Genomic DNA, 22,783 nt, shown 5'->3' on the forward strand with positions numbered 1-22,783 from the left:
ATAGAAGGGTACTGTTGAAGGGGAAGTCCCAGTTGAGAAGAAGCAGTGAGAGTGGTGGGAAGTATGAGCAAGGTGCAAGGACATGCATGTGTCATGAAATCCATTGTTTTGTATACTAACTAAAAACGTTAATAAAAATGTTAAAACTATGAAATAGCTCAGTCAATAAAGTGCTTGCCACAGAATCAAGAAGACCTGAGTTCAATCCCCTGCACCCATGTGAAAAGCAGAACACCATGGTGCACACTTTTGATCCCAGCGCTAGGGAGGTGGAGACAGGCAGATCCTGGGGCTCACTTGCCAGCCAGCCTAGCCCTATGAGTGAACCCTGGGTCCCAGTGAAAGACCTGTCTCTGAAAACAAAGTAGATGGCAGAATAATATCTGAGATTGATCTCTGGTTTCCATATGTGTGTACACATGCTCATACACCTGCTCATACATGTGTACTCACACACACACACACACATAAAATGAGCTGTTGATACATACTGTCACATGGATGGGCTTTTTTCTGAGCACTTAAATATATCAGGCCCTTAGCATATGTTTGTTTCATCCTTGGAGAACATTATGACCTCATCCTATGACTGAGACATGAGAGATAAATGCAGACGTTCAGGGTTGTATAGAAATAAGTGGAAGAACTGAGTCCCATGCAGGCTGACCTCTTCAGATTCCCTGTTTCTCTAGCCCATTGCTGTGGGTGAGTTGAACTCAAGCTCAAAACTGCAAAGAAAAGGTCTCAATTGCTTACTGGAACAGACCACAACAGGCTGCCTTCCTAACACTCTCCAGCCATGCCATGAAGCTCTGATCATTCCCAGAAGCAGTGAACAAGCCCGGCTTCCAGAAACCTGCAGGCTGACCTCCCAGCCAGCAAAACCCATTTTGAGAACCATCTGGCTAAAAAAACGAGCACCTAGGGGCACACAGTCCAGACAAGCTGAGGGAACCTGAAAACCCAGGAAGCCAGAATTCAAAGTCCATGTACAGACCAGCTCCTCAACCAACTTTAGCAATAGAGCCTACCTATGAGAACAAAGCAGAGCCCAAACCTGGTAGACCCTTCTAGATTATACTCAAGGACTAAATTCACAAGACTCCACCAGGTGTGAGTTAGTGGTGTCTGTACAGCAATTCCTCTCCACCCATACTAAGGCTCACTCCTCGTCCCACGCCGGCTACTCTACTGAAGCCTCTCTTCCAGATCACAGTGCCGGTGACCAGCAGCTGGTTCTCAGCTTTCATTTTTCTTCTCAGCAGCATTTAACATCACCGTCCAGCTCTCCTTGCCACATGCTCTTTAGCCTCAGGACATTGCAGCCTTAGTTCTTCTCTCGCCTCCCTGCCTGGCTCCCATCAGTGTCTGCTATTGTGTGGATAGGATCTGTGTTCCCTGTTGATGTGCCAAAGCTTAACCCCTCATCACATGTGGGCCCCTGAGCCTCCTGAAATGTGAGCAATATAAACCTATTTTCTTTAGAGTTACCCACTCTCCAGTAAACGCGAGCAACATGAACCTTTTTTTTTTTTTGTTACCAGCCTCCAGGATTTCCATTGCAGTAGCACAAGATGGATGGACTAATGTCATTTACATTACTCTTTTTTTTTTAAAGTTCACTTTTATGTGTATGGGTGTTTTGTCAGCATGTACATCTGTGCACCATGTGTACCTGGTGCCCACAGAAGCCATCAGACCCCCTGGGAGTGGAGTTCCTGGTAGTTGTGAGGCACCATGTGGGTGCTGGGAATCAAACCCAGGTCCTCTGAAAAGAGCAGCCAGTGCTCTTAACCGCTGAGCCATCTCTTCAGCCCCTCTCTATATTTTAGCAAACTCGACCCTTGATCTTCTCCGCATAACTTTGGCACCAGTTACCAGCTTATTTCCTCGCTGCTGCTCTAGTCCCCCGTGCTTGCCTGCAGACTGAAGACAGACACGCAAGCACTTGAATAGGAATGTTCACAGTATACGTTACAACAGCCCGAAGGAGAGAGCCCAAGAGTGTATCCACATGTCAACTGGATGAACAAAATGTCTCCTGATACAAGGGACTCTTACTCCTCCATCACCAGGAGACATGTACTCATACTCAGTCTAGAGAGGGAGGGTGCGGAGACCATGCCATGTGTGAGCCAGACATACGATGTCAGGTGTTATGAAATACTCAGAAGAGAAAAGTCCACTGAAACAGATGCAGATGAGAGGAGGCAGGAGCCAGAGGGAGGGAGCACTGAGAACTGCTTAGGAGCCCTGGATTTGACTTTGCCAACGAAAATACTTTGGAACTAGAGGTGACGGCTGTACACCAGAGTTGTGTCCCAAAAGCTGAAGACCTTGCCTTAAAATGGCTGGTGGTGTGTCACTTGATGGAAGAGAAAGCAGACTGAAGGTCTTTATAACTGGCGACCAGTTATAACTGGTGATGCGATTCTGGCCTTATGCAAGTGCTAGCAGCAATGATAATGCTAATTATCTCTCTGGGCCTCAGTTTCCCCGGCTAATTGACCAGACTGGATTACATCACAACTCCTTAGCCAGAACAGTGTGAATCAGTCACATGGAGAGTTGCTTCTGACCTCACAGAGCCACCCCACCCTCTAGTCAAATGCACATGGCAGGCTGGAGCCTGCGTTCCCATGCAGAAAACGCTTGTCTCAGATCAACTCCACCCTCCTTTAAGACACCAGGAGACCCCGTACCTCATGGTTCCACTCTCCTAGGACCACTGTATGTAAGTCAGGACTTGAGTACAAAAGACAACACAAGACATGAAGTGTGTTTATTAGGAAGAACTCCCCAAAGACTCACAGGTGGTTCTCCTGCACACTTAGCTTAGGCTAGGACACAAAAGATATTATGACAGTCGGCTGGGTTGACTTACATCACAAAAGAATTTTCAAGGCAGTTCAACTTCAGGCCACAAAAATCACATCTACGGCACCAACATGGAATTCAAAATCAGGCTGGACTTCAAAGTACCCCAGATGCCAACAAATGAGAGGGCTATTGAGGGTCTGCAGAGCAATCCAGGATGCCGTGACGCAGGCTGCCCACACACCTCCCTGGGCCCTCGGCACTGACAATGCCACCTACAGGCCTCTCTGCCCATTTCCCATAAACACCACACAGTCCCAGGACAGCAAAGGAACACTATGGAAGTTACAAACAGGACTGGTTATCTCGTACCGCAAACAGGAATACAGAAAACATGGGGCCAGATGCAGCCACACACAGGTTAGTGATGTTTCGGGAGGGCTCTCCCAGGCACTGAGATAAGGCTTAAAAATACGCTGGAGTAAGCTCTGTCTTCCCTTCTGTGGTTACCACCTGGATTAGGCTTCCTGAGTTCGGCCGTTTATTCCCAGTGATCCAGTCATGGAAGGTTCTAGAATAAGAAGAGATATTTTATATTCTTAAAGCAAAACTCTGGGTACATGCTAACATTCACACTGGGGGCCTTGGGTGTGAAAGATCATTTGTAGGGGGAGCTATGAGAAAGCCATTAGACATCAGGGATATATAAACAGGTCCCCAAAGAGCTCAGTGCCTGACCAGGAATTAAGGTAATCATAGCTTTCACTTTTGTCCTTTTCTACGTGGTCAAATGCTTCACAACACAGTAGTATGATTTTTAACTAATAAAACGGATTTTAGATGATTAACTGTAAGAGACAGATAAATGTACCATACAGACATCCCTGAGTACCTATGGAGGTCTAGACTGCCAAGGACCCCAACATCCAAGATCACTCAAAACCTTTAAGTAAGGGGCATGCTATCTGCATATAACCCACATACATTTTTTATATACTCCCCACAGATTACTGATGTAATTCACACCACACATCTTACATAATAAGCAACTGTTAAACTGCACTGTCTTTAGGAAAACGACAAAGGGGGTCTCCACCTACTTAGTACAGAAGCATTTCTTTCAGTGGTTTTGATGTGAAGCTGGTTGAATTGGTGCATGAGAACCCACAGATAAAGAAAACCAGCTTATGCTTTATTCCTTCTCAAGTTTAAAAGAACACAAATTCCTTCTTTAATTTTAACAAACATGTATGGGGTACCCAAGGCAAGATACAAAAAAGCAGGCTGTTACAGTAGAATATATCAGGACTTAAAACAACTAGCTGTTTGTGGAACAGGGTAATGAAGCCTCTGTGGAGAAAAGGAAGACCCTGTTTATGAAGCTTCAAAACCAGGGAGAAAAAAGGCACAAAATTTCCAAGAAACAGCAACAAGCAGGTAATAGCGTCTAACAGTGACGCATTTACATTTGAGTACCCTTGAGTACCCTTGAGTACCCTCCACCTGAGGATCCACTGCCAGGATTTCAGACCTCTACCTGGAAAGCACTCAGCTCTTAGGATGCTCTGTGGTCCCAATGTGCAACCCTGTGGACTAGACTTGACAGTCAGTTGCCAGACACTCAGGCTCCTTCTCTGGATATTGTACAAGCCAAGAAAGTGTACAGTCTTCAAACCCAAAGCATTGCTAAAACAGCCTGAAATACTGTCACTGGTCATGGTCCCATCTCTGGACTAGAGTTGAGCTGGGTGTCTTTGAGAGAGACAAAGGGTTTCCGTATTCATCACACATGCCTGTCCTGCCTTTGGCCTCTCCAGCAGTGTGGAGTGGATGACAGGGAAGACATGCTTACGTAACGTCACAGGTAAAGGAAGTCATGTACTCACAAGCATTTCAAACAAACTTCACTCTAACTTGCCAAGTGAGTTTCAAGTGGGTAAAGTGGCTGCTAGAGGAAAGGGTGCCTGACAAGCCTTGTCGGGGGACCTGTGCATGGGCATCAACTCAGGCCCAGGAGCCTCAATGTTGGGTCCAGAGTCTAGATTCTAGGTTAATATGTCACTCAAGCATGTGGGAACATTGGCCTTTAAGGAGAACTGTGAAAGCAATCACAAATCAAATCATGGTGTCTTCTGCAACTCCCTTTTTCAATCAAGCATTAAAACATGACTCCCAGCTCCCTGTGTGGTTAGCAGGCCCACAGGCCCGCAGCCATACTGCCTAAATAAGAGCCTAGGTTTGCTAGTCTTTGGGCAGGATACTCAGTCACATAAAAATAATTTTCTAGGAGGGTTAACTAAAGAAACAGAACGTGTGAGCGGAGGAGATGCCTCACTCAGTAGAGTACTTGTCACAAAAGCCTGGGGCTCTAATTTAGATCTCCAGAACTCACATTAAAAAAAAAAAAAAAAGTCAGGCACAGCTATCCATGCCTAGAATCCCAGCGCTGGGGAGGCAGAGGCGAGAAGCTCTCTGGTGTTGGTGTGCCAGCCAGTATGGCACAAACAGTGAGTTTCCGGTTCAGTGGAAGACTGTCTCATAACGTGAGGTGGAAGGGATAGAGAGACAGATGTCTCAGTGGTTAAGAATGCATACTGTTTTGTAGAGGACTGTTTTTGTAGAGGACTCGAGTTCAGTTCCCAGCATGCACATCAGGCAGCTCACAACCCTCTATAACTCCAGCTCCAGGGACCTCAAGCCTCTGGTCTCTTCCAACGCCTGCACTCATGGGCACATACCCACAATCAGACACAAACACACACACATAATTAAAAATAAAACACATCTTTTAAAAAATATGGAAAATGGCTAAAGGAGACACTTGATGTCAATCACCTCTGACTTCCAATGCATGCAGGCACGTGCGCGTACACACACACACACACACACACACACACACACACACAGATAATAGGAAGTATTTAAAATAGTACCTAGCATATAACTAGCACTATGTGTGTACTTGTTTCAAACATAAACACAAGTTTTCTCCATTTAATTTAAATGAGTTCTAACATTAGGTCAGAAACAACCACGCACCGCAGCCATCAAAGCAGCTATGACAATGGCACTATGGGCAAGGTCTTCTCCTGTAGGGACTTGTGACCTAGCCATCCCACGCCAAGACAACACTTGGCTGTGCTAGGTATCCATTGAACCCAGGCTTACTCAATAGAGGCTTTTAGGAATTGAGTGAAAGAAACACCAAACAGTAAAACCAACTCCCCCTCCAATGAGCTTTCAAACTGTCTCCAGGTTCACTGACAGCTGAGTAAGATTTTGTAAATGAAGACCACACATCTGTAGGTCAGCACTGACTGAGATATGTGACTGAGGCTTCCTCCCTGTCTTCCTGCCTCCGAGTTACTCCTGGATACACTGCCGATTTATAACCAGGAGATGGGGATTACTGCACACGGGCTACAAGTCAGCCACATTGTCAAGTGCTTAATACACACTACCACGTCTCTTTCTCTACACCGTCACCATGGACCTGGTTACACACAGGCAAGCCATCTGTGTCCTAGGGCAGTTTGCAAATATGCTCACTTCCGTCAGACAGGGGGAAGAAAAGGAGTCAGGACTCATGTCAGGGCTGGTAATCCCTCCACACAATTGCTCTTCTCCAAATGCAGGTGCCTCAGGACCTCAGAGCCCCAGAACCTTACCCGGCATCACTGAGAGTCCCCAAAGGGCAGGGGACAGAGACTGGAGGCTGCTTAGTCACCGCCCCTCCTGTGATACTCACTCAACCAGGAACTCTAAGGGTGTCCAGGAGCTGAAGTCTGCCTCGGGCATTGATTTCCTGTTCATTGGCGTATCCAGGGTAACCCTGCAGTGTAGAGATCAGTGTGTCATTTGGGCATCGGCTTTGTAATAACAGGAGTCAGTTCTCGACCAGGAAGAGACAAACACAGCATCAGCACTGGGAGCCTCTGGTACTGAGCACGACATTTACATGGAGAGATCAGACAGGATAATCAGAGACCGGCAAGCTGTCCACATTAACAAAAATCACATCTGAGGGAAATCCAATAAGGCTCTTTGTGACTCACACTAGGGCAGACAAAACAAAACAGGGAGAGTCACATTTTACCTTTACGTCAAATACAGCCTTTATCAAAGGCAAGTACTTTATTAACTCCGTGGGTACACTCTAAAATGCGGCAGGCTCATTCCTAAGGATTTATGTGAAATAATTTTCCTCAAAATATCAAAATTGTAAAGTATTATTTTTAAGTATATGGCTGCCTTCCAAGAAACTTAGGATTTTCAAGAAGAGAATACAAAATGGTACAAAACATTTGGGCCTCAGATATCAGAACAGCCGGGAGACAGCTCAGTCATGAAGCCTTGTAAGTGAAAGACTGGAAAGCCAGCTAGTCCCAGAGCTGTCCCAGGGCCCTTCACAGACCCGAAGCAAGAGGCATTGAGAAAGAACATGCCATGTCCAAGGCAGCAACTTCTGCCTGAGACAGCTGAGTAGGGATTCGCTTCCTGGTCAGTTAGAAATGTCCCCATAGACTCCCATGATCTCCTACCTCATTTCCCCCACACTGCTGCCCATGCCTGGCTACACAAACACACACACACACACACACGCACGCACGCACATGCACACGCACACAACACACACACTGGCTTTATAACAATGTGAAAACAGAAAAAACTATATAAAGTAAAATAAAGTATGTAGACACTTTAAAAGTAGGAGTAGAGAAGAAAAGAAAACACGAAAGAGGCAAAAAAGATAGGCACATCCCTCAAGACAGATCATCAAAACCCTGAAATACTGTCACGGGCTGACTGGACCTCCCAGCCCAGAGTCCTAGGCTGAGACCCAGTCTGCAGTGTAACAGGAGTAGGGCCTGTAGGAGGTAATTAGGTCGGGGGTGTGGCCCCAGAGACGGACCGGGACACTTGTAGAAGGGGGCTGAGGAAGCCTGTTTGCCCTTCTACCATATGCTAGCAGGAAAGGTACCATCTACAGCAGCAGTTCTCAAGCTGTGGGTAGAAACCCGTTTGGGGACCAAACAACTCTTTCTCAGGGGTCGTCTAAAGCCCCTGTGAAAACTGATCAGAAAATACAGATATTTACATTATGACTCATAACAGTAGCAAAATTAGAGTTAGGAAATAGCAACAAAAACTGATGGTTGGGGGTCAGGAACTAATAGATGAGGAACTATATTAAAGGGTCAAAGCACTAGGAAGGTTGAGAAGCACTGCTCTACAGGGACAAGCTCTCAGCAGGCACCTACCCTGCCGGCATCCTCAACTTAGACTTTCCAGTCCATATAACTGCGATCAGTACAATTCTGTGGCTTATAAAATACCTAGTCTAGGGCACTGTGTACAGTGACAGGAATACAGTAAGGCAGGCGCTCGAGGGCCTTTGGTGACACACACTCAAAGCACGACAGAAAGAGACTCTCAAAATGTTGACACTCAGCAGCGGGCAGGGTGTGAGCAATGGGACCTCCTGAGCACCTACGGGAGCACAGCAATGGCAGCAGCCCCGGGGGGCATGCCACTGTTCTTCCCCGCAAGGCTCTGGCAGAGCTGATGGACGGCGCCCTTGGCCATGCCGTAGCCGATCATCCCTGGGAAAGTGAAGAAAACAGTTGGTTACACAGACATTAGGTGCAATCTCCTCAGCTCTCTGCTCCCTTAAGACTTTAGTCACAGCCATACCTGGCATCCTCCAAGCCGGGCACCCTCACTAGCCCTACCAAAATAACAACAACCAAAGAAAGGTGATGGGACGGGTGGGCATGGATGTGGCCTCTGGCCAGTTCCCACGAATGCAGGTTTTTAAAGGGCATTCTGCCAACAGACATTCCGCTTCATCAGGTGGCATGGAGAAGTACAAAAGGTCCTAGACTGGGCACTTCAAAAGTGGGGCTCTCACACCTGTTTTCCTGATGACTGAAATGGTCACAGATTCTCTAGCCTTGCTTGTTCACATGTACACCTAACCCATCAACGAGGCTGCACTGAGGACCAGAAATCAGCCAGGAAAAGCCAGGGAGGCCACAGAGGTCAGGTGGTGTGAGGGACTGCTGAGCTGATGAGGACACGGCTTGGCATAGGACTGGCTTGACTCAGCTGCCTGCCCAGGAGCATAAAGGAAGGTGTTTTCCCACTCTCCCTCCTGTTCCTCACTAGTGCAGTTATTCACACTGTGGTGCAGAAATCTACTGTCCATCGGGGACATTCCCTTCCTTATCCAACATGCAGAGCAGCAGACTGTGTGTTCTGACATGGCTGTCTGTTACAACTCTGACCTTGACATTATTTCTCTATGATCTTCATGCCCATCGCCATCATTCTGCTGCCTAGAAAGGCTAGCTAGTGCTTAAAAAGGACTCCTTGCTTCCAGGCACCAAACCCCCACTTAACCCTCATCTGTCATTGAGCCTCCTCTGAGCATGAATCCCCGGAATCAGTGCTAAGCATATGAATATGCAAGGCAGCTCCCTGACTCCAAGGGTGAAACCCAGGACCCAAGTTGAAGGTCATGGCTAAGGACACGCAATGATTCCTCAGCACTGTGAGTCAAGGAGAATCAGCAGCCCTCCCAGCCACAGCCATCCCTACACGAGTGCAGGTAGCCCTGGAGCCCCAAGGCATCAGTTCCCCTGGAACTGGAGTTAGAGGTGGTTGTGAGCTTCCTGATGTGAGTGCTGGGAACCCAGCTCAGGTCCTCTGCAAGAGCATCATGTGCTTAAACCACTGAACCATCTCTCCAGCCTCTGTTTTTTGAGACAGGTTCTTACATAGCCCTGGCTAAACAAGAACCAGCCACACAGACTAGGCTTGGCCTCAAACTTACAGCAACTCTACCTCTGCCTATGGATTACTGGCATGAGCTACCATGTCCAGCCTCAGAAAGAGGTATTCAATACATTTTTTAAGTTACATTTATTTATTTGTTTGTTTATTTATTTATTTTGTATGTATGTATGTGTGATTGGGCATGTGTGCACATACCATAGCACATGTATGGAAATCAAAAGATAGTTCTCTCCATCCACCACGTGAGTCCCAGGGATCAAATTCTGGTCATCAGGCTTGGTGGCAAGTGCCTTTACCCACAAAGCCCATCTCCCCAACCCTCAATAAATTTTTTATTCATATGAATGTGACGGTCATGGTGGCACACACCTGCCATCCTAGCAATTGGAGTGTAAGTTCAAACTCATTCCAGGCTACACAGGATGAAGCCCTCTCTAATATACAAATATCTGGATGGAAACAGTAGCATGGTGTGGATGCACACAAGAACACACACAGAATACTTCCAAAAGGCTGTCTGAGGTCTGTGACCGACTGTACCTAGAGAGTGCCGTAGGGATCGAGCACTTGAGCAGGTGACAGTCTCCCTATTAAATGTGTACCCTAAAGCACCGTGTGAATGTTTCCTACACGCACTGGTTAAAACAAGCTAATAAAAAGTACATGAATGAAAATAATACACTGCCATCCCGTTTTCTCCCTTAAGTTCTATTCAACAGACTCTGGGCCCTCGGTCACATCAGCTCCTCCACAGACTGTTTCCAGGACAGACTCTTCTCTACTCTCTCATTTTCTGCCCTTGAGTTGTCCAGGATATCTGCTTGGACGGTAACTGACCAAGGTGTACTGGGCATTAACAGCTGCACATATTCAGGGCATCCCATTTGAGAACATCTTGACATCAGCGCATAGGCTGCCTCGGGCTGCCTCTCCCCACCGCCACAACTCACTGAGGCTCTGCTAACTCAAGTCAGTGATGCTGTTGTCATGGAAGGCCCGCAAGTTCAACAGCTGAAGAGGCGACCTAAGTCCAGGGAGGTGGGATTCACAGCCCAGTCCCGGGACCAATCACTGACCAGCTTCAGCAACAACGCTGATTGCCAAAGAGGGTCAAGGTCTCAAGAAGCTACTTAGAGGAGTATTTCACCATCCTTCACCTAAGCCAATGGTGGTTTAAAAATACAACTCAGCAAAGTACAGGGCGCTCTCTACCTTTCCATTCCAACACTGTGAAGGCCGAAAAGCTTTGGGAGGAAAGAAATGAGCAACCAGCAACCCATGGCTTAATTCAACAGAACAGCACAGATATGAGATCATTTGCAAAATATATAAAAAGCGCATACAACTACGCTGGACACTTTCTTCCAACTTCTAACGTGATCATAGAGTCCCTCAAGAGTGGCGTCCAACCACAGCACAGAATGGCTGCAGAGCAGAAGGATCATTAAGATGAACCATCATGTGGAACCATCTGTACTTGTAAACCAAAGGAAACGGGAGCCTGCTTTGGCCTTTAAAAAATGAGTCTTTCAATGCTGGGGTTTTGTTTTTGAAATGTCAACCTATTACTCATTTCTCTATTTACTTTCTAGTGCCTCTGCCCTATGTCACCTTTAATAAAAACCAGCTCTGAACCAGACAGACATCTAACATTTACACAGCTTTAATTATTGCAACAGCCACAGACCTGTTAGATCTTATGCTCTACGAAATGAGATGAGCAGCAAGAAATTACTAATTAGCAAGAGCCTCATGGTTCAGTGAGTTACATTAAAACTGAGAAGGTGCCCCAAGATCTCTACCACTCACATTCAAAGAAGTGTACCTCTTAAAGCTAGGTAGTATGCATGGGACTTAGCGCCCACCCTCTGTGGCCCTTACTTAAGTCCCTTTAGCCTTGGCCCTAAATGAATGTATGACATAAAATGCACCCCGCTCCCCAAATTTATATGTTGTCATAATCTCCCAATAATTCAGAAAGTTACTGTATTTAGAGACAAGGTCTTTAAAGTGGTAATTAAGTTAAAATGAGATCATTAGGGTGCAACCCTAATCTAGAAGGACCAATGTGCTTCTCAGGGGTAGAACTTAGGACCCAGACAGAGAGATGATCATCTAGGATACAACAAGGTAGCCATCTACAAGCCAATGAGTAAGGCCTCGAAACCAACCACACCAACATCCTGATCTTAGACATCTCGCCTCTAGAATCGTTAGGAAACATGTGTCTGTTAATTGAGTAAGCCAAGGCATGGCAGGCCCAGCAAAAGAATACAGGGAATAAGAAATGCAAAAGAAAGAGTCTTCATGGTGGAATGGAAACAGCTCACAATTTAGAACTGATCAGGGGTTTGGTTCAAAGTATATTCACTACAGATTCATTAAATAAATCTGGACAATTTATTTAACTCTCCAAATTTTGTTTTTCTAACCAATGAATTGAAAAGGTAACAATGATGCCTACACCATGATTCAACAAAAATAAACGTGAAGTGGAAAGTATATATAATAATATGATGTGAATACTGTAAGACCTACCATGGGGTAGGCACTATCTATGTGTCAACAACTCTGTGGTTACTCTTAAGTAATATTGTCATTGTTTTACAACTAAAGAAACTGTGGCAGACATTTGACCAGAGAATCAGGGTCGAGAATCGGCCTGCCAAAATATTTCGCTGGGGCCCATGATTACAATGTAATGGTAAGATGTGAGTGGTAACTAATCTACATCCAGTTTACTGTTTATCCCTCTATTGATCACAGACCATAAACCAGACGGGTGCCAAATTACAGTACCATGAGCTGGGACAAATGCCAATGAGAAGATAAGACTGCTCCCCATGAGACGACTCTGGCATAAAAGAAATTAAATCTACCCAATAGGAAAGCTCCTGAGGGTAGGAAGGAAACCACACCTCCTCAACCCAAGATGTATGCAGTAGCCCCAGCAGAATTCACACTGCACAAAATGAAGGCTTACCAGGAGTCCCATCCAAGGCAGCTTTGGCCCCAGCCAGGGTCAAGAGGCCTCCTTCCTTCAGGTGCTTTGTGGCCAAGTGGCTGGAGATGGTGGATGTCCACATACTCTGCTTCCACATCAGGTCACAGTTTTTAAAGAGTGCTGGGGAAAGGGCAAAAAAATGCAGGCTCATCATTCCCAGAGAAGAACCCAGAAGGCAAGCTCAACTCAACTCACACTGCCCTGCACAACAAGAAGCCCTCCAGGCCCTGCTGGTCTACCAAGGAGGTCTAACAAAAACAGAACAGGCCTCAATGGTCAGAGGCACAGGTTTAAACACAGGTCATGCTGTCCCCTGGGTCTCAGCTTCCTCATATGCTAACTGCCAAAATTTCAGCCAATAAATTTTAGCAAATAAACCTGGGGTCAACAGACTCACCAGACTGACATGGCTTCAAAAATGGTTATACTTTATGAAGGCCGTTAGATTTATAAAAGGAACTTCTATCCCTGTTCTGGCTTCTACCCCTGATAAAAATCCATGCAATGATCACCCTACGGCCATAAAGAGGGTTTTTACAGAGTTACATTTTCATAGATGAAGTTAATGAGAGCCTTTAAGAGTCTGTAAAGAGAGCTGGAACAGCAACCATTTCACAGCTGCGTTAGCCCTCTAGCCATTCCAGAGACTGGAAAGGAACAGGTGGTGACACATGTCACACTGTCAGCCCCCACCTCCCCGGTTCTCAGGCTCTCTTCACGGCCCACCCTACTCCGTGGGATAATGCTGAAAGAAAACTGTCACTAGACACTTCGGCCCTGGACTTCCCAGCCCGCAGAACTGTGAGTAGTCAATCCCTACAAATTACCCACTGCTATCATCACAAATCAAATGAAGAGGCAGAGCTGGGGCAAGGATCCCAAGAGACAAACAGAAAACCAGCTGGCCTGGTGCCTCATCTAGACCAGAGCCGTGTCAGCTAGACAAAGAGCAGAGCAGAAGCAATAATTAACTCGGAAAAAGACTCACACTTGGATTTGGCATTGCCCCCGGCCCATCCTCCAGCCACACAGAGAATCGCGTCTACTTTCTGGTCACCCAGGAGCTTTCCAACCTCAGCAGTGACCTTAAACAAAAGAGGCAAAAGGTGAGCTGAAGCAGGCCTTGTTTTCTCTTTCCCTTTTTTTTTTTTTTTTTTTTTTTTTTTTTTACAGGGACTTAACTTTATTCATTTATATAGCTTTATATTTCATGCACTGTTGTTAACAGTTTTCATGTATTATATTACCGTGTCATTTAAGGAATAAATAATCCTACTTGCATATTAGGTCTCAAAATATGCTTTTGTGGTCAATATTACTTCAATTATTTTCTTGGCTTAGTTGAAAGTGACTCTTTGATGTTGAACCTTAGGTACAGGTTCATCATATTATCCACAGGGTTTTGCTAGCCTTCTTGTTCTTAACTGTGTGACATCGATACAAGGTCTTTCCCTTCTTTTTAAGCCAGTTTACAAAGTACCTCCCAATTGGCTGGGGAAATTAGATGGAAGAAGTTCCATGCATTTTGGACCGTGACGCCAACAACTTTTTAATATGAATTTCCTAAGGGAGAGCCTCTATGTGACAATTCTAAAAGGCATGAGCACTTCCTGAAATCTAAACATAAAGAAAGGGAGGAAGGGGGCTTAAGAAAATCACTAGAGCCTCACGACAAACAGGCGAGGTTCTGGTATGTTCCTTTCCAAATCTTCTTCAGGAATCACAGGCTCCTGATATGAGAAGGTTCCATTCCACTACCCCACCCCTACTCTAAACAAAAATATCTTTTTTTTTTCTTTTTTGGTTATTTTGAGACAGGTTTTCTCTGTGTAACAGCCCAGGCTATCCTGGAACTCACTCTGTAGACCAGACTGGCCTCGAACTCACAGAGATCCCCCTGACTCTGCCTCCTGAGTGCTGGGATTTAAGGCGTATGCCACCACCGCCCAGCACAAAAACATCTTTAACAAAGAAATATCACTAGGAAACACAAGAGCAAGAAAATGACAGTCACTGGGAAATGCTAGTACATGCTGAGTACATGGGGTTAATTCCAATGGTCTCTACGTTTGAAATGCTAAAACCCTGAGAAAATATCCACACACTCTCATTATCATTTATTAAAAGGGCAGTCTGACATGCAGGCCGTGCTGGCCAGCCATTGTGGCTCTTATTGGCTGGAATGTCCGAGGTAACGCCTCTGAAGTGTTCAGTATGCTCCATCTTTTGAAATCTCGTACCAAGACCCCGAGTCTCTCCAGCAACATCTCCACTGAACCATTACTTCTTTTCTGAAGTCTCACACTGTCCCTTTAAAGGGAATGCCCGGCCAGTGAAAATCAACCTTTCCTGAGAACCACACTTAAGGCTTTCCTTTTGTACAGATTCTAGAATCCTGTGTCTTTTACCTACTCTGGCTATATTATTTCTTGACCTTCCTCCTATGACCCTGAACAATCCTGGAGCCCCCTCCCCTTCTTTCAGAAGCCAAGTCTCTCAGGCCAGAACCTAGACCAGCAGTTCTCAACCTGTGGATCATGAGCCCTTTGGGGATCAAATAACCCTTTCACAGGGGTCATCTAAGACCATAGGAAAGCACAGATATTTACATTACAATTCACAACAGCAGCAAAATTACAATTATGAAGTAGCATCGAAACAATTTTATCGCTGGGGTCACCACAACATGAAGAACTGCATTAAAGGGTCCCAGCATTAGGAAGGTTGAGAACCACTGACTAGACCCTGACTGCCAGAGGTTGCATCAACTCCCCACATCTGGATGGGCACAGGAGCCATGCCACGCTGCCTCCTCTTCAAGGGAGCACAGACCAAGCAGCAGCTATGGACCATCTGACTTTAACCTACGCTTCATTCATGTAATAAAGTAAGGCAGTTCCAAATTCCTGCCTCTTAAACTTCTAGAATCAGTTCTCACTTCTGCATCTCTTCTCCCTGGTTGAATGTCTTGACCAGGGGACCAATTTCACATGTACTAGGACTAACTTTTCTCTTCCGGTGCCTCACAATTAAAATCCAAGTATCATGTAGTTGACTCTGAGACTCACAATGGGATGAAAGGAAGTACAGATCTTAAAAAGCTAGGATTAAAATAACACATTTTGCCCTGCTGACACATTCTACATAGCCAAGTCTCAGGTGTGGACAACTTCAACATTCAAAAACCTATATGGTGGCTAGCAGGATGGTTTAGCAAATAAAAGTGCTTCCTGTATAGACCTGTTAGTTAGTTTAACCCCTGGATCCAGGGGTGGAAGGCAAGAACTAACTACCAAAAGTTGCCCTCTGACCTCCGTACATGGATTACAGCATGTACGCCCTCATTAACACTCTTAATCATTCATTCGCCTCCCTTTCCCCCCCCTCCAGTAACAATACTAACAATAATAATAATAATAAGTAAATAAACCCACATTGCCGTCAGAACGTATACTTCAGAGCCGAGGAGACACTGAAGGCAGAACCCACCCACACTTGGAAGGACTATGGCTCTCCACACCCACGCATTGCTCTTCTCCCGAGTTTCCGCTTTCACTGCTTTATCCATGTGATTGCTTTGAGACAGGTAAGAGCACAACATAAAATCCACTACCCGGGCACAAACCATAACTGTGCCACTCTCCTACCTGCGTGACCTTAGGTAAAGACCAGGCACTCTCTGAAAGTCTTTCCCACATCTGTGATTTAAAACAGCCAAGGAACACGAATCATCAGCCAGTGTTGAGACCACCGGAGAGAGCACAACAAGGCAGACCCACTTAGACTGAGTTCGTGTCAGGGAACTCCTGCCCTAACTCTAGCACTAACTAGCTTCTCGGACTGTCCTTTACTGGCTGAAACCTACTGAACCCACGGTGAAGTGGCCCACCTGCCTGCCTACCCAGGAGTCCTGAAAACAGTACACCACACAGGGAAGGAGGCGGGGATTTCCTTGGGAATGAGGGTGGGAACACCGGCCTGAGTCCTCCAGGCAGAGGATCAGAAGGGATCCTCCAGAGGGAGGACTGCTTAAGAGCCTCTAAGATACTCATACTAAAACAGCCACCAAAAAAAAAAAAAAAATCCATCCAGATGGCAATAGTGGTCCTTCTGAGGAGTAGCACTCACTATCTTGGGAAAAGGTAGGATTACCATTTTTCTAGAGTTCTGTTTGTTTTCCTGTTTTACAATTTGCACATAATTTCATAATTGAAAATAATATATTATTAGTATTTATGCTTTGAACTAGGTTAACTTCACTTTTCAAAATATATCAGATAGACAAAGATGTCTAACCACAATATTTTTGTTAAGTAGTAAAACCAAACAAAAAAATGAACTTAAATAAGAAAAAAAAACTGAGGCATACAATAAAGAGAAACTAAGTAAGCCATAGCCAATCAACAAAAGAAAATATTACACATCAATAAAGCCTTTAAGTGAGACAAAGCATTTCAACTAAGGGTAAAGTTTTAAAAATCTAACCATCAATATAAAACATATGACATGCAAAAGTAGTTAACACACAGCATGCAAAGTAAAGACAAGGAAACATGCCAAAACAAGCTAGTCAGAAATGGATCCTAAAATTTATCTTTGTTTTTGCTTTTAGTTTTGTTTTTCACTTTTTCTAAGTTTTCCTTGGAGGATTTGGGAATTGGCAGACAAAGAACACAGCCAGAGAAATCCACCCTGGGCCTCTCCTGTCACAGTAAAGGGCCTTTTAGAAATACCTGGTCAGCCTGCTCCGTAAATGAGTCTGTCATTTTAACAATAACACTGGCACTGGCCTCTTCATTCTCCACCACGTCGATGCTGGCGACCCACTGGAGCAAGGAAAACAGTTTGGGGTGAGAGTCAGTGAGTTGTTACTTCTCGAAAGAGCCACACCCAGAATTGGGAACAACAGGGAAGGTGAAGAGGCTCAAATGGAAATGCATGGGACCGAAAAATGTTCCAATTAGCAATTTGGGATTCTGAAATATTTGCATATACTTATCTTGGGAATAGGACTGGAGTTTAAACACAAAATCCACATTTCGTATGCACATTTCATTGTATACTTGGTATGAAAGAAATTTTACACCGTGCTTTTAATAATCTTGAACATGCAATACGTTTCATGTCATGAAACTTCTCAGCTGGGGCATCCCATAGTCCTTAAAAAGCTTCAGATTTAGAAGTATCTCAGATTTTTGGATGCTCACCATGTAAACAAAAACCCACTAGAGAAAGGAAATTACAACTGATCTCCCAGGCATCCTTCAGGGGCCACTGACTGCAGTTGATCCACCTTCTACCACACTTCATTCACCCCAAGCCATCGTGTTCCTTCCTCTTCCCTGCTGGACTCTCAAGGCCAAACTCTACATGTACCTAGAAACACCTGCAGTCAGCAGAACCTCTGTGAAGAACCCGTAGTGAGAACCAAAGGCTTTGCTGGCCTATGATCTCTGCACAAATACTTAAACCTGCTAGTGTAGGAGTCAGCTACAAACAATATGGAGGAGTGGGGGCTTGGATGAGCCGTCCTTGCAAATGCCAGATGCTGAAATATAAACTACACACGCCACATGTTGCTATTCTTTTCATTTTATAAAACCATTTCAAGCGCAAAACCCTTCACAACTCTTGGGTGCACAGAGATGGATAGCTGTCCAGTTGTCCCATGGAAGACACCCCCAGCTCTGCAGCAGACAGATGGGCCTTCAGTGTAGATGCTAACTCAGGTACTAATGCTGGCTCAGCCATGAAGTGGCAATCTTCTTCATCAAAGAAAGCAGGTGAATGGTTAACAGGGTTAGTAAGAATAAAGCCAAAATGAGATGGAGGATACTCACTCCCACCATCACTGAGTCTGACTGCAGAAACCTCCAGGATCCTTCAGGCTGAAGACCCCAGAGGTCAGTATCTATCTTTAGCTGCAAGCACAGCATCATTCAACAACACTCATTACCTGTATACCACAAACCATGGGGAATAATACTGAGACAAAGTCGGCTCCACCCCAGCCCTCCCTAGGGTGCCAAGAAGGAAAGGGAAACAGAATTCGGGGTAAATCAGCACACCAGACCCAATGCAAAGGCCAAGGAGGGCCACTGGTTAGTAGCTGGCTCCCTGGCTCATGCTCAGCTGCCTTCTTATGCAGCCAAGGCCCAGAGACAGTGCCATCCATAACGGGCTAAGTCCTCTCACATCAATTATCCATCAAGACAAGCTCTCACAGACATGGCCACAGGCAAATCAGGGGAGCAATTCATCCACTGAGGTTCCCTCTTCCAGGGTGACTCTAGGTTGTCAATGTGACAATAAAAGATAACCATTGGGGGAGGGGAGATCCATGAAGTTAGAGTCAGAGAAAGCTGACAGATAGGAAGGAGTACAGGGCCCAACTGAGGTAGACAAAGCCCACACCTTCAACGCTGCCTTTGTCTCCACCCTCCATCTTCGCAGATCGTGGAAGACACCCCAGTCTTCCAGTGTTCTAAACAGATAGTGATATTATTTTTGTACCACACTGAAGCCAGGACAAAATCCTGGGCCCTTCTCTTGGTTCCAGGGGATCCATTGCAGTAGCAGGCTGCTGCTTCTGCTAACTAAACTCTCAGGAAGGTGCTCCAAGCCCCAGGGCTGACTGACTCTAGGACAAGTCTCCTGTGCTGAACCATGCTGATGCCTGCTAAGAGGCTGGGGCCAAGATCAGCTCCGTGCCCACTTGTCCTCTGGGAGTGGACACCTGACTAGGCAAAGTAGTTGAAATATCCTTAACTAAGCAAAGATGTCAGCAGCTGCAGGGCTGAGCCTTCGACTGCCAGATCCAACAGGGCTAAAGCAACACGGGTAATAATATTTAGCTGCGGTATTGGTGACAGCTAGCACTTAAAAGGCTTTTACCTGTTATTTCATTGAACCATCATGATCGACCCAAAAGTAAACAAGAACATTATCGTCACTTTATTTTACTGGGGAACTGAGGCTAGAGGGCGTTAATCAATTCAAGGTCACTGGGCTAACAACTTCGGGCAGCCCAATTCCAGAGTCTCCCTTCTGCCTCTCCCCTCCCGAGTCATGCTGGACCTTCTGGGCCTGGAGGAAGCCTAAGGAGCACCTACACCACACGCTCCTTGCAGCGCAAAGGCTCGACACCTATGGCCTAGAACAGACCGGAGCGTGCGAGTGTAGCCTAGTCAAGGGTGCACAGGGAGGGTAATCCCTCCCACCCCCTCTGCCGCTCGCCACGGCCGTCCCGCAGCGTTACCCAGTTGCGGGCTCGGAAGGCCTGTACGCAGCGCGAGCCCAGCGCGCCCCTGCCGCCGTACACCAGGACCCGGCGCGCCTCGCCCGAAGCCGCCATTCTTCTCCTGACAGGCTCCCGCGGTACCTACGAAACACCAAGCGCGAACGCACTGCTGCGGCAGCCGCTACCCCACGCGGAACTCAAGCGGGTTGCCCGCCCCTACCTGCGCTCCGCCCCCGACGCTCCGCCCCGGGAGACGGAGCCATTTGCCGAGCCCCGCCTCCCACTTCGGCCAATAGGAGGGCGCCCGTTGGAGCGCGTGATCTCGACTGTGCCCCGCCCTAAGGCTGAGATACACTAAACCACGCCTCCTCTCGGTGAGGGCGGAGACTCTCAGCCGCCTAGGTACGCGCTCTCTACTGCACCCCGCCCATCTGCCCCGCCTCCGCCGCCCGTGAGCCAATAGGAGCGTAGCTACCTAGGCGCCTGCTCTAAATTCGGCCCTGTGACCCGCCCTCGCTTGTCGGCCAATAAGCGCGCAGCACTCTCTCCGCCTAAGCTCGGAACACTACTAGCCTTATGGACAGCAGCAAAGTTCCGCCTTCAGGCGAGCGATCTTTTAGGAGCGCCACACCCCAGCCAGGGACAAGAGTTCAGTAGTGCTGAAGCTGCGGGGCTCAAGTGGGTGGAAATAATTGCAGACACTTAGCAGGCCACCTAAAATATTTCAACCCCCAAATAAAAGTATGAACTTTGCTTGACCCCATTGCCTAATAGCTGTGTGGCCTAAGTAATTCCTTCAATTCTGTGCCTCAGTTTATCCTCGCTAACAAAATGTGAATAATAGTCTGTGCCTCTAAGAGTTGGAGAAAAGAGTGTAAAAGGTACATCGAGCAGTATGCGGCTATCAGTATTAGTCTTATCAGTACTGCTTATTAAAATTTACTGAGCCTCTTAGAAGTCTGTTACATTTTTCCAAATGGAAGACAATTGTCTATCTGGGGATGCATTTAAAGGTGAAAATCTGCCAAAACAGTGATACAAAATTTGTAGTGCTCTATAGTTTAAATGTTTCCATTTCTGGAATTCATGCCTTTAAAACAGAGAATATGGTGGGGAGTTGTTACTATATTTAAAATAGTATTAGTAGATAGCACAACAGGCTTTAGTCTGGTAGGGGCACAAATTTAGCTATGGTGAGTTTTAGGTCTGTCCTTACACCTCTCTGGCTACCTGTCAGCAAGGGTTATCCTGGATCTACATTTGAGACCCACCAAATAATGCCAACCTTCCCCAACAGATCCTGTGTCACCCACCACTGGTAGGTTAATGATTTCTGCTCATGAGCACAGAGTTTCTTAACAACTGCACTGCTGACCTTTAGCACCAGATAACTGGAACTGAGAGTGGCCTGTCTGTTCATAGTACTCACAGCATCTCTGGACTCTAACCCTAGGAGCCAATAGCAAGCCCCTGCCCTTGAGTCATAAAGATCAAAACTATCTCTAGCCAGGCCTGGAATCCCAGATACTGAGGCTGAGGCAAGAGGACCACGAGCTCAAGGTCTCCCTGGACCACAGACTGAACTCAAGGCCAGACTAGGTAACTTAATGAGATCCTGTTTCAAAATAAAAAGAGTGCTAAGGATGTAATTCAATGATGAAACATTTGCCTAACATGCCCAAAGACTTAAACTCAATCCCTGGAGCCAGGGGGAGGGAGAAAAGGGGAGAAAAAACACTCTAAATATTGCCAAAGGTCCCCTGAGGGGTAATATCACCTTTAGCTAAGAACTGCTGTCTCTGCCGTAGCCTTCAGAAACAGATAGTATATTGAACTTCTTTGTGCACCTCCAGCCCACAGGGTGGCTTGTAGACAACACAGTTTTACCTGTAACAGGTGAGACCTGAAGACCTGTGTCAGCAAACATCAGGATGTGGCTGGCAGAACATTCCACTGTCAGGAGCTGCATTATCATCCAAAGCAGAATTGTTGAGAAACCTGGTGGGAGCGAAAGGCACATTGATGTAGTGCCCTCCTCATGGCAGGCGGTTTTAAGCAATCTATGTGTACAAGTTCACTTTTCTGCACACAACAGTCCTATGGCTGGCTGTAAATACACGGGCATGGGAGTCTCAAACACCTGCCTAAGAGAGTGACTTTTGAATCTGGTCTTTGATAGCTGGAGTTCCTCTCAATCAGCACTTGAGTCAGCACGGCATGAGCTTGCCAGAACTCAGGCATATTAACTCAGAGTTTTTTTCTGAAAGCCCTCAAAACATCAAAAGTTGATATAAGCCCATCATTTAATTCAGAACTGTAACTCCAAGGCATAAGTACATCCTATCTTCTAAATATATCCTTAATGTTAAACCAAGAATGTCAGCTAATATTTGTCATGTATTAATATGCCAAATAGTCTTCAAGGGCTCTTATATGCACTGTGTCATTTGTTGGCAGATAAACATTTTCTATTTCCAGGCCACTGTGGTAAAAATAAGTCAAAATATTTCAAAGACCTATATTCAAGCCCAGTGTCTCCATTACGTTGCCCATAAGAAAAACAGTGGCCTGGCCCACGGGGTTGCTGGAGCATCAGAGATGCAAAATCATACACTAAAGCCCTTTGTTGTCTGGTAGGGCTCCCCAAAAGCTTCAGAAATACTGCTCTTTCTTTCCATTATGGAGAGGCTACTTTAGTGAGTCCCCTCATGAGCAGGACTTCTCTTCTATAACATGTCGCTTCTATAACATGTCCACAATATCTCCAAGAAAGTCTTAGGTTCCTACTGACCACCAAATGTAACTTCAAAAGCCTCTCCAGCTATAGGAAACATTGGAAAGTTTATTGAGCTGCCTTTGCCCAATTTTGCTACATACATACATGGATGGATGAATGGATAGATAGGTAGATATATGATAGATGA

General features: G+C 46.0%; 1 protein-coding gene across 1 annotated transcript; it reads right to left on the reverse strand.

Moving 5' to 3' along the window:
- Positions 1-2,940: 2,940 nt before the first annotated feature.
- Positions 2,941-20,070, reverse strand: Qdpr (quinoid dihydropteridine reductase). The gene is made up of 7 exons (XM_059275844.1): positions 19,878-20,070; positions 17,353-17,445; positions 13,608-13,704; positions 12,599-12,739; positions 8,312-8,420; positions 6,566-6,649; positions 2,941-3,388 (listed from the first exon to the last, which is right to left on the reverse strand). The coding sequence occupies exons 1-7, from the start codon at positions 19,971-19,973 to the stop codon at positions 3,283-3,285; spliced, it is 726 nt and encodes a 241-aa protein (XP_059131827.1). The 5' UTR covers positions 19,974-20,070; the 3' UTR covers positions 2,941-3,282.
- Positions 20,071-22,783: the final 2,713 nt, after the last annotated feature.

Source organism: Peromyscus eremicus, chromosome 10, assembly GCF_949786415.1.
Source record: "Peromyscus eremicus chromosome 10, PerEre_H2_v1, whole genome shotgun sequence".
NCBI lineage: Eukaryota > Metazoa > Chordata > Mammalia > Rodentia > Cricetidae > Peromyscus > Peromyscus eremicus.